Source organism: Astyanax mexicanus, chromosome 18 (genome assembly GCF_023375975.1).
Source record: "Astyanax mexicanus isolate ESR-SI-001 chromosome 18, AstMex3_surface, whole genome shotgun sequence".
NCBI classification, from domain to species: domain Eukaryota; kingdom Metazoa; phylum Chordata; class Actinopteri; order Characiformes; family Acestrorhamphidae; genus Astyanax; species Astyanax mexicanus.
The window spans coordinates 19093156-19110272 of record NC_064425.1 but is presented as its reverse complement, the minus strand read 5'-3'; the positions used below and the strand labels follow the sequence as shown (position 1 = coordinate 19110272).

General features: G+C 38.3%; 1 protein-coding gene across 1 annotated transcript in view; it reads right to left on the bottom strand.

The window, feature by feature from the left end:
• Nucleotides 1-239: 239 nt before the first annotated feature.
• Nucleotides 240-17117, bottom strand: part of gpr4 (G protein-coupled receptor 4) — a 41619-nt gene continuing 24741 nt past the window's right edge. Inside the window, exon 2 of the mRNA XM_007236826.4 lies at nucleotides 240-6419. Within this exon, the coding sequence (XP_007236888.2) occupies nucleotides 4742-5830 (1089 nt within the window). The 5' untranslated portion in view covers nucleotides 5831-6419 and the 3' untranslated portion in view covers nucleotides 240-4741. The remainder of the gene's footprint in view (nucleotides 6420-17117) is intronic.

Genomic DNA, 17117 nt, shown 5'->3' with positions numbered 1-17117 from the left:
CATTTGGTTATCAAATCAATGTTGATATGAAACTCATGCACGTGATTTTATCATCGATTCAACAGCAATTGTTCACAGTGTGCTTCGGCTTCAAGTTTGCTTTGGCTTTTGTTGATATTACATGCGACAACTTATGATAATGTGATAAGGTATGACATTTTATAGATGCTAGAATAATTTGATTTATGGTTTATGATGACTGTGGCATTAAAAAAAAAACAAAAAAAATCATACATACATATGTTTATATGTTTTTATTTTTACAGCAGAGATTATAGTAAATTATAAACCCATTCATTAACCCATTATTTATGACCTGGTGACAGACACCTTCCTGTCAGCATGACGCAAGAATCGACTGACTAATCTTTCAGATACTACACACACCAAAAGCCATTTATGGGCTTTATGACAGATGCACAATATTTTCCCATTGAAGGATGTCTACCTCATTTACCTCTAGTTCTGCTTCTTCTTCTCTGAATGATAGCAGCTAGTCTATCTGACGGCATGTCTGGGGAATGTGCCATTTTTAGAGCAGAGCCCAGTGACCTTGATCCCTTTCAGGTCATTGGGTCACCTCACTGTCTCGGGGTAACCAGATACAGACAAAACAGTAGCCTATTCTGTTTCAGTCAGGTGAAACACGACACAAAGACCACCGGCTCCCAACGCTCTTGCGGTTTGCCCGAGGACAAACGGGTCAGGAGTCAGCCTGGATATGGTGTGCATGTCAAATAGCCAGTAAACGGCTGGAATTGACTGAGTTATAAATAGTAGCCAGTGAGCTGAGGGCATGCCACGAGGAACCATGTCCTCCTCCATCATCAGAGCAGCACTGCTGAGGAGTAACACCTCCAGAGTACTATTGATCAAGAGTGCGTAACGATATGAGCCACGCCGACACGCCGCTGCTAATAAACAACCTTGAAAGCAAACAACTTTGGAGCCCCAGAGGCGAGACAACCTTATGACTAACACCTGCACCTAATCTATACTACACAACAACGTCCCCAGTGTTCAATTCATCCTGCTCCCTCTGACTGGAATCAGAGATTGACTGACTGATTGAAAGATCCATGGCAATTACAGCAAACCTTCCATGCTGAATTAAAGTAAAAAAAAAATAGAACAATTTCCTCTTTAATGGAATTATCATAGAGATAAAATGGCTCCAAAAGTGCAGCAGAGGACAATAGGACAAAGGACAATAATATAATAAGTTATATTATCATCAGCAGAATAGATGCAAAAAGTAGAATCTCTGAAATGTTTATGTGGGTTTTAGAATGTCTTTGTATCTGCTATATCTCTCTTCTGCTTCTTCATTAATTCAAAGTCTATTTAAACTAAACAAGCACGGACTTCAAAGGAAGGTATAATATATATAAGAAAAAAAATCCTCTTAAAAAAAAAAGGAATCTTAAATGTTAAAATATTTAATTGCATTGTGATTTTGTAATTATGTACAGTATAAATTTTTGAAATAATGTGATTTTTTAATAATTTTATTTCTCATTTAGAAGGCTAATTACTCGACCCACTCAACAGGGTGGAAGGTGAAAACTAGCACATGCCTCCTTTAAAAATGTGAAGTCAGCCACTGCCTCTTTTTGAACTCCTACTGATCCAGCGTTAGGAGGTAGCCAGCACGTTTGGAGGAAAGCGCAGCATTACAGCTCTGATACATCAGCAAACAGATGCCTGTGCTGACCCACATCACCCTGGGAGTGATGTGGGACCACTCTGAGCCATGTAATTAATCCTGTTTAATTGGATTGAACTGGTGCCATAAATGCTTGATTGACAATAAATCTGCTGACCAATCAGGCTAAGGTATGTTGCAAACTGACGAAGACATTTCTAGGAAACTCGCTGTGTGTGGGCAAGCATTATCCTTCTAAAAAATACCAGTTGAAAGCCCTGCCATGCCATGAGATGCAACACATATGTCTAGAAGTTATGCCTGTGCTGACCCACATCACCTCGTGATGTGGGACCAATCTGAGCCCTGTAATTAATCCTGTTTAATTAGATTGATTTACAAATAAAACCATAGTAGTAATAAGTAGGGTAATGTATTTGAATAGCAGTCATTAAACTAACTAAACTGCTACTGATCGCTGATTTTTCTCACTATTTTATTGTTGATATTTTACTGCAATAAATATTGCAGCAATAATACATTTCATCCTCAAAATGTCTTGTAATATAATATTCTTTACCTTTTCATCCTCCCCTATTTCTATACTCACTTTTTAACTTCTAGAGATAGTTTGTCAAATAGTTTTTCTGATAGTAGGAGCTTCTTAAAAATTCAGACTTCAGAATAACAGTGATGTTTTTAGCTACTTCTGTTCACATTTATCAACAGCATTGTGTCACACAGTGTCAGAAACCATGGGGGGAATTGTGTGCATTTAATTTTTTTCTCTGAACTGTTTTTAATAGCTAGAGCTACTACACTTTCCACTCTACATTTTTCTGTACCTTTCTGCTATTACTAATTACTACAGTGTCATTTCCATCATTCTGACATGGAAAAAAGACTGCAAGTCATTGTGAGCTGATGTCATTTCTATTCTATTCTATTCTATTCCATTTTATTCCATTCTTGTTAATATGATTAAAAGGGGACATTGCAGTAAAATTAGGAGCCAAAAGAATGTCTGGACAGATGTAATTTATTTATTTCAGTTTGGCATAAATGAGACGTTGAGTTGAGTAGCAGACCAAAAGCTGATGAGAGACATTCACAATTTACAGTGGAGGTCTCAAACAACAGTAAACGTGCAAAATCTATCGTTTGGACACTTTTTCATTGGAGGGTGGGTGTGAAAACACTCAGACAAACTAGACACAATACGATGACATTTGTAGTTGAATACGTGTTAATAACAAACCTTTCACTCAAGCTGTTTTATTACAGCTCTCCACAGTCCTTAAAACAGCATCACATTTCCAAAACAGTTTCTGCAAACCCCAAAACACACATTTCGCCACCGGATCACTCTGACATCCATCAACCTTTACCCCTTGTTTCATAGGAACATGGTGTCTTACAACTTCTACAACAACTTGAGAGTTGCATCAGTGCCACAGAACTGCAGTCCTAGGCCATAGTTCATGTCCTTGGTTCACAATGAAGACACTGATTTAGCTTACTACATTTTATTTACTCATAAACATACTTACTCACCTCTGTAAAAATCTAAACCCTTATAACCCTCATAGCCAAAACACCTAACAAAAGTGGGATGTGTATCAAACAATTGGGAATCAAAACTAAATAAATCCTTTACGTTTAGTTTAATTTTACCATTTAAATAGTGGCTATTTTTTTTTCTAAAGCAGGTATTAGGCATGCCCAGATGATCCACATTTTCCTTATTGTAGTGAGATGAGCTAGAGTGAAGATCTGCTCCAGATCTGCATCTGCCCCAGTTTGTTCCCTAAAGGATTGGTTTGGTAACTACAGTTGTAAAGTTGTAAAAATGTGGAACTGAAAACTGAAGAGTTCCCTGCTCTAAAGCTATGTTCAAACAGCAGGTAAAAGTTACCCAGATGTATTTTTTTTTGTGTGCCAGTGTGAACGTCACAAATACACTGAATCTGACATTATTTAGACCACTTTAAATTCAAATCTGATACACATTCAATACATAACAATAAAGCTCAATCTGAACAGCCAACACCATGCGATATTCACTTCAAACCAAGGATACAAACCAAAAAAAAGGGCATTCTTTGTGATGATATCACGTCTGAACCTCACATGGTGACACTGGGAAGAAATTTGTGTGCTTTTTCATTGATTCACAGAAATGATTCTAGCAGTTCAAAATGACAGAGGATTTGCTTTCCACCATTTTCACTCAATTTTCCCATGTGCTGTTTTTCATTTTGAAGTTTTCTATCGCTTTCCACGTAAACTGTAAATGTGCGTGACAGGGAATCATGAGGGAGACATCGGTTGCGTCCTTTAAATCGCTCTAAAAGATTTGAAGGATGTCTTTGTACCACCTCAGCCTCAGCCTGGGTACTGGAACACAACTACTACGTGACTTTGCTTGGCTGGAATAAAAACCTGCAACCTTCGCAGATAAATCTGATTATTATGTGTGATGAAAAAGCTATGCCGGAAGCCTGTCCTGTTCTAAAGGATGTATTTTACTTTAAAGATTGGGGTTTATGTTGAGCACAATAGTTGTTATCTTACAGTATTTTACACAAAACAGTAATAAATCGTTTTGACAGTTCACTATTGTGAGGTTTGCAGCATAAACTGTTTTAGAGAATGTAACAAAAGTTTTGTATGACCAGTTAAAAAATTTGCACTTCATTATAAAAGTTAACACAGCTCTGCCGTGATAATCTTGCATCATATGGGGCCCTTTTTACATTACTTATTCTTTTTGTTTTAAGCTTCACTGTGGCATGAGCTACAAAATAAATAAAGAAACACACTTAGAACTGAATCATCACAGTAACAAGAGTAAGTAAGATAAGCTCATTTTTTGGAGGGAGACAACAGTTTCAGATTCAAATTACCACCAACAACAAGGCATCTGGAGTAACATTCACATACAGAGCAGGTTTTACTCCCAACACTTTAAGACAGATCTGTGACAGGAGTTGGAATCTGTGTTTGGGGAAATCCTGAGGCACACAGTCCCTGAAGTTCTCGTATAGTGAGCCAAAGTGTGGCTGCATTAGAAAGCGTGTCACTCGCTTCACAAGTTCAATTTTTAACACTAATTTTGGTCATCTGAAGGCACTCCTCTTTCAGCACCTCAATGTCATTTTTATAGGAATTCGTCTTGACCTGTCCGTACAGGTCTGGCTTCTTGGTGGCCAGGGGGGTTTCGACAGTGATTGAGCCGCTCATCAGTGTTTCTGTGGTTTGTCCACGATGGAAGAGTCTCATCAGGGCGGCCAGGGCGCGGCCCACATCATTGCGAGCTCCTTCATTGACGAAGCAGTAGAGGATTGGATCTGCTACACAGTTGAGGCTGGTGAGCGCGAGAGACACGTGGTACGCAGCAAACAGGTTCTCCTCTACTCTGCAGTCACAGGGGTTACTGATGAAGAGAACGCTGCGCCACAGCAGGAGGACGTGGTAGGGTGCGAAACAGAGCAGCACAATGAGGATGAGGCTGAGGGCCAGCCTCTTGATCTTGGCCTTTTCCTGACGCTCGGTCGAGACGTTGCCTCGTACTGCCTTCAGGATGCCTCTGTATGCTGCTAACATACAGAACCAGGGTGCCAAGAAGCCCAGAAAGATTCGGTAGAGGTTCATGCCTGCCACCCAGTCCTGCATTGGATATTTCTCAAAGCAGAAGGTGCGGTTATAGCGCGCTTCGAAGAGCTCATCGTGGAACAATGGTGCCGAGTTGGCAACCACTTCTATAACCCAAACGATGGCGCTAACCAGAGTGGCTGTCTTGACACAGCGCACCTTGGCGAACTTCAGAGGATAGGCCACTGCCAAGTAGCGATCCAAGGAAATGCAGCAGAGGAACGCGATGCTGACGTAGATGTTGGTGTAAAAGATGAAGCCAAAGACTTTGCAGGACCCTGGCCCATGGATCCAGTTATCATGTTGCAAGAAGTAGTCAATCCACAGTGGTAAAGTGGCTATGTACAAAAGATCAGCCACAGACAGGCTGATTAAGTAGATGCCCAGCTCGTTCTTTTGTCTCACCTGCATGTAGGCGGCCCACAGGGCCATACAGTTGGTAGGGAAGCCAAGGATGATAACAATAATGTACAGCACAGGCTGGAAGAACTGGTCAATGTTTGAGTCCACATTGCAAGTCGTGTTACACATGATCTCTTAAGTGTTTTTCGAGACTTGAGAGACGTAATGATCGAGAAATCGCTGATCTCTTTACTGTCTCTTTACATGTCAGGCCATATTGTGGAGGAATGTTGAGATTTGCTTGAACACAACAACACCGTAACTATCCACTTCGACAGGAAACTCCACATGGGGCATTCCTCGCTTTGGGTCTTCATATGTCTTCAGTTTTTTGACTGAGGCACAGAAAACACTGGCCATGCCCATGCTGATGAAGCATGGTTTGCTCAGGGTGTCATATGTCTCTAGCACACTTCATGGCTGGTCCTTTAACCTTTCCGCAAAGAAACACACACAAAAAAAAAGACAAAGAGACAAAAATAGGCTGCCGGGAAAACTAACACAAAGTTATTCCAGCATAGCCAGCTTCAACCATGAAGTGAAATTAATCCTTGAGGAAAAATCACAAGTGACGAGTGGACGAGTGGAAGAGAAATAAAGGGCCTGCTCCTTTAGCAGCATGCAGCAGCTGGGCTCCACAGCATGGTCTCCTCCCTCCCTGCGTTCACTGGACACTGTTCTCTGATTTATTTTGCTTGGCTCCATCAGCGACGTCCATCTGGAAGGCGAAAGAGAGAGATGTTTGATAATATTAGTTGCATGCCAGGTTAAACATCCCATTCCTGAGACTTTTTCATACTTTTACAGTACATGACACTTTTTGTGTGGCCGTGAAGCTGTGTGTCCTTAAACATTCATGACTTACACAGAAATATGTCAAAACAAGGTTGGTGGCGACAGTTTTACACAATGGTAAATAATGTTGTACATTATTAACGTTCTATTTATAAAACTGAGGTTCTCAGTGCTGTTTTTTATAGTACAGTATTTTTAAGATAAACATGTTCAAAAATGGACCAAAGATCTCAAAATCACAGTCATGGATTCTTATAAAAAGAAGAGTATTGTTTGGAACAGAAAAGCAACAAATAAAATTGGTATAAATTAAAAAACAAACAAAAAAATCTTTAACTTATGAGTCCTCACAGTGCTGCAGAATTACACTGACATGGTAGTGATGTAGTGATGTCAATGAACTGGTATCTTGCCTTATGACGTTGCCATAGTCTGCAAAACCTAAAAATGCTGTGCTGCCTGCAGGATATACATGTGGAACTGATATCTCCCAGGGTCTCTTATCTGTTTGCATGGACAATTCTAGCCAGATGCTACCAGCCATGATCATTTACAACACTGTCTACTGTTGCTGATAATGACTTCTAAAATTCTATTTCTGGTATCCGCATGAAATTGTGGATTGAGGAATGTTAAAATCCTGCACATCTTCAGTAAATATGATTAAAAGGGAGTGTCCTATCTGTCTAAAACCCACTAGCAGGCCTAGCTCAAATGCTTACAAACGCTGAATTTTGTAATTACAAAATTACTTACAAACGCTGGCCAGTGTTTAACCTCGCTCACAAGATAACACCTCAAAACTTACACAGGTGTGGACATTCCCAGGCCATCCACACCATCAGAGATAGCCTTATTTAGCCTTTCCTACAATGCTAAAAGGCTAAAAATCTCCAAACAAATCCTTAAACAATTTAAGTACTGTGTATACAATAGGCTTCTCCAACCTCCGGTCATTTACTATTGGATCCTCAATATCACCACCTAAACCACTGAGTGCTCTGAGAGATAACGAGAGGCATTCTTGTTAGAAGTGCTGCTGGTGAACTACAGTGTTGTCAGAAAGCTATGCACACTGAAACCAAGCGCTCTATCTTTTCAGAACTGTTTGTATCTCCTCCCGGGATACATGGGCTCAAATGGTCCATGGCCATTGGGCAGGAGATAAAATAAAACGTTGGGTGAGCAGAATTTATGAGTAAACGAGGCACAGTAGCGCCAGCTTCATTCTCCTGTGTCTCCATACCCACAGACAAAAGCCTGAGAGCCTTTCACCACGACTACTCATGCATCACGCTGAGAAAAAAAAAAGCATACTCCAGTGTGTGGACTGGACTATTTCCCAAAATTCAATTATAGGCTTATGATCACTGCTGCTCTGCCCAACAGAACTTTTTAAAGATTAATGACTTTGATGTTTATTCTTTTAGTGCCATTGTATATTCATAAGTTATGATAAGAGATGGTTAGCATTGATGGCTCTGTACCGCATACCGGCCTTCAATTCAATCAGAGACTTACGGGAAATGTTACTGTTTGTTCTCTACGTACAAATCCTTCTTTAGTCCTAAGATTTTTATATGCTACAGTACATCTGATTTGAATTAGGTCACCAACATGGGGATTCAGCACAGTCTGCAATGGTCCATTACCAACTCTGACTTAAAGTGTAGAAATGAACAATCTGTCAAGTCAGAATGTAGGACGAATAAACACTGTATGTTGCAACAGGACCCACCTGGGATGATACAAGAACAGCTGAATGCAGAGTTTACACTGCCACATTGTTCGCAAGTCTTCACCCTCAGACATCAGGAGTTATTTATATAGTGTTGAAATGTAGTTATTAGGAGTGTAACTGTACATGTACTCGAGGTACTGGGGTCACAGATCAGGGGCAGCGGTTCAGTGCACGTCGCACAGAGTATAGAGTCGCTGTCCAATGAAAAACAAGTAGCTCAATTTTTGTCATTTTTTTTGTAAGAATAATTTGAACAAACAAACTGGACCCATTTAAATTCTTCAACATGACCTGAAATATTTTTTTTACATTGACTTTCATTTAAAGGTCTCCTGTATAGTCAGTGTTTTGGAACTACTTGTTTTTCATCGGACAGTGACAATATATAATATGTGACATTTACAAAAAAAATCAGTTTGGAGTTTACACCAATTGGTTTGTTAACTTTTTTTTTATGTTTAAAATGTTTAAATGGTGAATCCCACTTTTTATGTGCTCATTATCATTATTAGCACCGTCACAAGTGTTTGTGCTTATAACCACTACAAAAACATGTCTATAGATAGAAGGTGGACAGTAGTGTGTGTACAACTGATTGAGTGACAAAAATATACAGAAGTATTAAACTGTACAAATCAAACTGCTTTTACTGTTGTTAATAGTATAATTGCAGTGTATCTTGGATTCTGAACTCTGGGTTAATCAGACCCTCATGACTTTGGGGAGTGTTCCAGTTGAAATAAACTAAAAGAAATGAGAAAACAAATCCACAAAATATGGTGGAAACTGTAATGGTTCAGTTGTATTGCTTTGATTCCTAGGTTTATAGGTTAGTCCTACATGTTTTTGTTTTTTCTCTTTTGTCTCATACTCATACTAAACCATGGGGTCCAAACTACAATGCAAATGGATCCATGACTGTTTTTATTGTTACACCCCTAGTAGTTAGGTAAGTCTGCATTTACCTTTTCATTAAATTTTATGTGGTGTTGTGAAATCATTTTTTTGTGAGGAGAGGAACATGTTAGACGCCCCTTCTCTAAATGTAATATCCCTTTCAATACATCAACACAATCGTTAATGTGTCTATAAAAAGTCTTTGTAACCCTCCGCCGCCTTGTATCCTCACTTTAAACTCTTTAATCTCTCTTTCCTAACTCCCCTTATCAGAGAGGGGGGCTGGAATCCTTCTACAAGCAGAAGTCACCTAACCTTCAGTCCAGAAAGAATCTCCATCTGAATAATTAATCACAAGCTGATGGCATGTTCTATACTAGCTGAAATTGCAAAACTGGACATGAGACAAAGTGGTGTTTAATAATAGTAGAGAACTGACATACCTCTAAAAATAGGTTCTCTGCTTATTTGCTATGAATGAGAAACAAGAAACATGTAATTCCAGCACATGGCAGCAATATCTGAGACTTCTAAGGGTTAAAGGTGCTTAAAAAGGAGAACTGGATTTATCTTGGTATAGTTGGAAGTAAAATACAGTAAACCTCATAGCAGTCTCTTCAATCCAATGTAAAACAGTCCAGTTCCAAAATGTTCCTGAATATTTTGAGAAACTTTACGTACACCAAGCCCATGTTCTCTTACCGTCCTGGGTATTCTCAGACAGTCCTTTTCAGGAAGCAACACTGGTGAGCTTGTACCTCTCAAAATCTATACTAGATATTGTAAAATTCACAACCACAGGCTGCTATTCAAACTAGACCTTGTGACAACTTGCACAACCTGTGGGCCAAGTGTGGCTTTGTGGGCTAACTGACAAACAGAACAGCATCTGGTTAGATGCACGCTGGCAGAAATAATGACAAAAAAGATTTACACTACTCTTATTACAATACTATGAACTGTTAAAGTTATGACTGTTGAGCTGAACTGAGCTGAGCTCTTCAAATTAAAGCAACACATCAGAATAAACTAAGATGGTACGAAAACACAAATAAGACAATTTTTTATGTTGTTTTTAATAGTTACTTTGACTTTGAGCACAACATTGCGTAGTTAATTCACAAATGCCACTTAAAACTTTACAGTTCAAAACAGAAGCTCTATAAACCATGTCCAGAAGCAGCATCAACTTCTCTGGGCTCAGAGGCATCTGGGAGTTACAACCATACACAGGAAACAAGTATTGTGGTCAGATGAAGTAGTGTTCCAAATCTTATTATGCCACAGTTAGTTCCAACTCTGCAATGTAATTGGCTGAGAGGCTTTCTATGAGTGCCATTGCACTGTAACCGAAGCTCTTCATGTATTACTCTGCAACATACAGGTAACCTAGCAGCGATGCAGCGCTTACAAGCCAAACAGCGCAGCTACAAACAGAGCAGCAATGGAACTATTTGAACTGGCGGAGTGTTTATAACCAGACAGATCGAATTTTCTCATCCTCTTCAACTCAAAATCTTTTAATAAACAGTGATAATGGAACTATGGGGTATAATCGCAATAATACACTTCAGGTTCATGCAATAACGTGTAATATTGGCACTGCTGTTAAATTATTTGTAATGTATTTGTAATGTAAATTATTTGTAACCGGCATAGATTGGCTCTCACGAGCTTCAAAGATCCAGCGCTGAGTGGCTAGTTGGCGTTGCTTATAAGCTGTTGAAAGCAGGTGTTGATAATTAGGCAATTAGCCCTCGGCGCTGGCCTGGCGCGCCCTCCGATGCCCTGGAGGACACTGCGGCCGGGCACCAGCCCTTACATTATTGCTACAGTTTAAAAGAACAGTGGCACATACTACGCTTAACTTATTTGCAGACCTAAAAGACAGGAATGGGTGTATATTAACAAATGAAATCCTTTTCCAAACAGTCTTAACTTTTTCTGATTTGGAGTTGTATTCTTGTGCGTATTATCATAGGGTTGTAATTGGGTTTTAAACTGCATTCAGCCATATACCAAAGCCTTATACAGGTAGGACTGGGAGGTTAATTTAATTAATTTGATTAATCAAATTAAATTGTTAAAAAAAAAGTCAAAATGGGATAATCAAGATTGTACATATAGAATCTTTACATATAGTAGCTACCAGAATTTTAGTAGAGAGATGGTTTGTCAGAAACTTGTAAATAACTTTTTTATGTGGCAGTGATTTTTATATTTTACACTATTCCTAAACTGAAATACATTGTGTTTAATATAAAAACTGCATGTAAGGTTGAAGGGCACTGCTTACTATTAATAAAAAAAACTAACTAAATAAATAAATAAATGTAAAGGAAACAATAGCTTGTGCATTACTGTAAATTGTGTTGGGTTTTATTTTACAAATAAAAAAAATAAAGTTAAATAAGAACAAAAAAAATCATAATTGAGAACCGCTCATATATTTAAAGAATATGAATATTATATTTTTATACAATATCACTCAGCCCAATATACAGGCATAAAAAATGAATGTAAAATACAGAATAAATGCAGGTTATAGAACCTTTAAAGATACACATGACCCATTATTTTTGCAAACCCCCCAAACCCCACCACATGCAGCTTTAAATTGACTTTTTTTCAAAGAATCCTTTGACTGTGTCTTGGCCAAACAAGCCAAATAAGGCCTGTTTTAGACGAGTCAGGCTGCAGTCATGTGGCAGAAACAACAGACCTTATCAGTAAACATTTTATCATTGAAATCAGTAGAAAAAGCAGCACAACAAACAGGTTTGCCTGAAAAGGCCTTCTGGACAGTGTGTGCTGCAGCAACATGAATGGGTCAGATTCCATTTGCATAGTGACAAACAGCAGATTAGTGTAGACACTTGATTTCAGCATTAATAACAGAATAAACCAGATGGGGGTTAACTACTACTGATCCTACTCAGTATGTCCAACTTTATTTTGCCTTTATTTTGGTGTTTCTTGGCATACAAAAATGACAGCAGCATTTGGCTTAACTCAGTTTAATTACAGACTGCATCACTTTAGCTGTGACTGATTTTAAACTACAGTGCATTTTCATTTTAGGGAACAAAAAAAAAACTTTGGCAAAACAAAATCCAGAGTGGAAAAATCTTTGATATGATCACAGTTTGCAGTATGCTAGTGAGAAGATCGTCTGAGACTGTCAAAACTAAAAGCTGCTAAAAAGCTGTCTGGTCCTTGTTTACTTCAACTAATGGAAGCTCAACATTATTGTATTTTATCTCTCCATCTGGGAAGATTAATAATGATAACGATCAAGTTTCTTAGAAGTTCCCAGAAGGTCACATCTCACATGCTTTCAAAAGGGAACAGTGTATGAGCAAATAAATACATTTGCACTGGAGTCACTGTTTGATCTGTGTTATTAAAGAGGGAGTTCACCAAGAATCACATCTGATCTTGGTTAGATGTGTTTTGGACATTTTCTAGATGCACCAAACTAAACTTTTATATCATGCAGCATCAACATTTTTTGTTTTTTTTCTTCCCATGTGACCATTCTGCACAATACATTGACATGCCACAAATCATAGGACAGTCACAAATACTGTCATGTCCATACACATTGAAGCTAAACAGTGCTGCACTGACCTGTGGGATTTATACAGCTCTGGAAAACATTAAGCGACCACTTTAGTTTCTGAATCAGGTTTTGCTATGTATAGGTATATGTTTGTGTAAAATGAACATTGTTGTTTTATTCTGTAAACTACGGACAACATTTGTCCTAAATTCCAAATAAATGTATTGTCATTTAGAGCATTTATTTGCAGAAAATTGGTTGAAAATGGCTGAAATAACCCTGGTTTTTAATCAGACTTTACATGCACCTTGGTCTGTTCTCCTCCACCAGTCTTACACACTGCTTTTGGACAACTCTATGCCACTCCTGGAGCAATAATTCAAGCAGTTCAGCTTGTTTTGATGGCTTGTAATCACCCATCTTCCTCTTGATTATGTTCCAGAGGTTTTCAATTTGGTAAAATCAAAGAAACTCTAATAAGTGGTCTCTAATTATTTCTAGAGCTGTGTTTGGCGTCTAGATTAAATGTAAATGCGATTTCTAACAAAGTCACATGTCTGATCACAGGGATGTTCTAGCCAGACACTGCTGGCCACAATCATTACATTTTACAGCCCTAGAATACTTTCCAATAATCAACTCAATAAAAAATTAGTTTTAAGATCTTAATTAAACAAACAAAGTCTTTATAGAATCACTGTTAAAGAAATGTCAAGATAAAAACTAAGCATTTGAGGCTGAGACATAAATAGAGAATTAAAGAAACAAAAATGGAGAAAAAATCAGATAAGAGAGAAGAGATTTCAGACTTCTCTATTCTCCCAACAAGATGATATTACAGTTATTAATAAATATAAATATATCTTTTGAATGGAACACCTCTACCATGGTAAAAAAAAGAACTGGAGAGACCCAAGAGGTCAATGTCTGAGAAGTCTAATATCAAAGAAGGTAAAAGGAAACATATTCACTACAAGTTAGCCAGGATAAAGGATGTAGACAGGAAGGCCATTCATGGTGACACTGTAAACAGGAAACTTTACTACATATTTAAAACAAAGCGGGCACAGCAGTTCACAAGAATGTGTTTAATGATGGTCAAATTATTGCATTCTGAGTAAGATGTGAGGTAAGTTTTTTTTTTTTTTTTACCAATGAACAGAATATGATATAGACGGGCTCAGTAAAAGCTATTTGTGCTCCATTAAATCTATTATTCTTTCATGAAATAAGAGTGTATAGTATAGTGGTATAGTTTATTTTCAGTCAAAGATGAGAGCAGTGAAAGATAAAGAATAAAGAGAAATTAAAAACAAGCAAAATAGTCACTCTCTTTCTTCACACAGCAGCAGAAGGTAGAGAGAAGAGCTAAAGATGGAGGGTCAGGGGACAAACAAGACTACAGTTCCCCAATACCTTGCAAATCCATCAAAATGTTTTGAGAAATGTTTTGTCTGATTATCCTATCACATTTCTGTAAAGCTGCTTTGCAATATCAGTTGTAAAAAGTGCTATATAAATACATTTTTATTTATAAATACAATATTTTATATTTATATACAGGTACAGGTACTAATCTAATTGGATGTGTTTTGTGTAGAGTGTACAATCATATACGACATAGATCAACAAAGTTGAGCTACTTCTTGTTGCACAGAATCCAATTGCAATAGACACGGTTGTGTGAAATTTAAAAGCATCAACTAATCAAATTCAGTCATACAGTCCACCATACATCATCAACCATGTGTGTTTTTGTAACTTTATTCTATCTAAAATATCTAAACCTTTACTGCCATTGGTGTCTATTTTAATTTAATCAATTGTTTACCTGTGTTAAACCGTTTCCTTGACTTCTTTACTATTTTTAAGACTACTACAAATCACAATACATTAAACACGATAGGTGAAATATTTATACTCATATATATAGGACGCCTAAAAATTTGGTGCTTGTTGGTGCAATGGAAAATCACTGAACCAATAGCCACATTGTCTTAATTTACATGAAAAATAAGTTATTTAAAATAAAATGAATCATACCGAACAGTCATGTTATTTGTAATTCATACCGGGATTTAATTAACAGTGGAAGCAGATGAATGTATAAACCAGGAACAGTGATTCAGTCTAAAACAATAGATCGAAGAGTAAAAAAAAAAGGAAAGAAAGAGAAAAATCTGCCTAGGAAGGATTCTTCCTCATGCGTCAGTAGGAGAGCTGAGAAACATCAAGGAAGGAAACTTGCTAAGATCTTTAAATGGAAGGTTTTATCTAGTGCCTGATTCCAGGAATCATCTACTCTACTCTGCGTTTTCATGCTCACACATTCATAAGACCCAAAACACTGATTCTGACTCAGTGCTATGCCTAAAAAAGGCTGGATGCTCTCGTATGTTGATAATACACAATGTAGTGACAAAAAAGAAGGCTAGGTTCTGGAGACGAACATGGGAAAGAGTGCTGCAGCAATCCTGGCCAACACTGTCCAGAATATGGTGGGCTAGGCTGCCAGAGGGGATTAGCTTACCTCATAACACAAAGGCTCTGCTGACTCTCAGCTAGATCTCCAGCACAATGCATATGCAGTGACTCTCACTCAATCTGCTTACCTTACACTTTAGCCTTACACCCCCGCTAAGAATACACTTAAAAACCCTTTTTCAGAAAGGTGCACCTTTATGGGTTATGTTCTGTAGAAATTGTACATACAGGAATCAAAATATACAGTTAAAAAAAAGTCAAAACAAAACCAGAAAGTCCATCTCTAAACATGAGGGGACATTTTCCCAGATTTGGAAACAGTACTTTGAATGGAAAAAATATAGTCTATAACTAGGCTTAATCTCTCTATGGGAAACTTCCACAAGGAGAATTTCCATAATTGATTTAATGTGGATCACATGCAAATGAAGGCAGAGGGCAAATATCTAAAGTAAACATATTATTACAGATACTGTAAATAAAAACATGAGTTAAAGTCCATCTCCAGACAATAAGTCTTTATACTCATTCATTAAAGTATCTCTGGAAACTCCCGCATGACTAACAGACCAATGGTGCACCCGACACTCAAACAGTGCGATATACTTTCCTCTGAACAACAAAAGAGCTAGCACTGTGGTTAACTACTAATGCTAATGCTGCTCCAGCAGTGCTAGCAGCAGGCCACGGGCCGATAATACTCACCTCTGAAGGTCAAATGATCTCGAGCTCAGCGCAGTTAATTGCTGTTGCTAATACTGCTCTAGCAGTGCTATCGGGGGTTAGCAGAAGGCTAGAATTCGTTAATACTCAGCTCTGAACGTCCAATGAGCTAACACTCAGCGCAGTTAGCGACTAATGCTAATACTGCTCCAGCAGTGCTATCTGTTGTTAGCAGCAGGCTATAGGGCGATAATACTCAACTTTGGATGTCCAAAGGGCTTCACACGGTTAGCAGCTAATGTTAATACTGCTGGAGAACTAAACTGAAACTCCTGTGTAACTCTGTACTTCAGCGTAGTGGCTTTACTGCTCCTTAGAACCTGACTGGTAAAATTCATACAGAGACGATTTTTGGGAAAATGAAAGGATTTTAACTGTGCCTTATAGTGTGTAAAAAATACGGTAACTTAACTTTAACTTTAGACCCAAAACTAAAAAAAATGATCCTAAATTGAATATTGTAGATGCTGTGCTAATAAAAATTTGAGCATTTCCACATGTATATGTTTTACAAACACAGTCATATTCGAATGTAATGGCCACTGGCTTGCTTCTACATTAACTGTCCATAATACCACCTCTACTGACCATACAGTCCATCTGTTTCTCTGCATTCTTTTTATTATCCTCCTTTCACTCTGTTCTTCAGTGGTCAGGACCCCAAAGGACCCCCACAGAGCAGGCAGCTATTTGAGTGGTGGGTCATTCATTCTCAGCACTGCAGTGACACTGACATGGTGGTGGTGTATGAGGTGTTAGTGTTCGTTGTGCTAGTGTGAGAATACAGACACAGCAGTGCTGCTGGAGTTTTTAAACACTGTGTACACTCGCTGTCCACTCTATCAGATACTTATATCTAGCTGCTCCACCTTGTAGATCTAATGTCAGAGACAGAACAGTTTGTGTTGATCATCCTCTAGAACTGTATTAGTGCCCACAGGACACTGCCCACAGGACACTGTTAGCTGGATATTTCTGCTTTGTGGACAAGCAGTGACACTGAGATGTTTATAACCTCCAGCAGCTGTGTCTGATCTACTCGCACCAGCACAACACACACTAACACACCACCATGTCAGTGTCACTGCAGTCCAAATAATAGCTGCTCTGGGGTGGTCCTACAGTCTGTAATTATAGAACTGCAAAGCGCTCATATATGGCCAGTGGAGTGACTTTTACACTTATTTTTTTTAATTAGTGTGTTCTTTAAAATG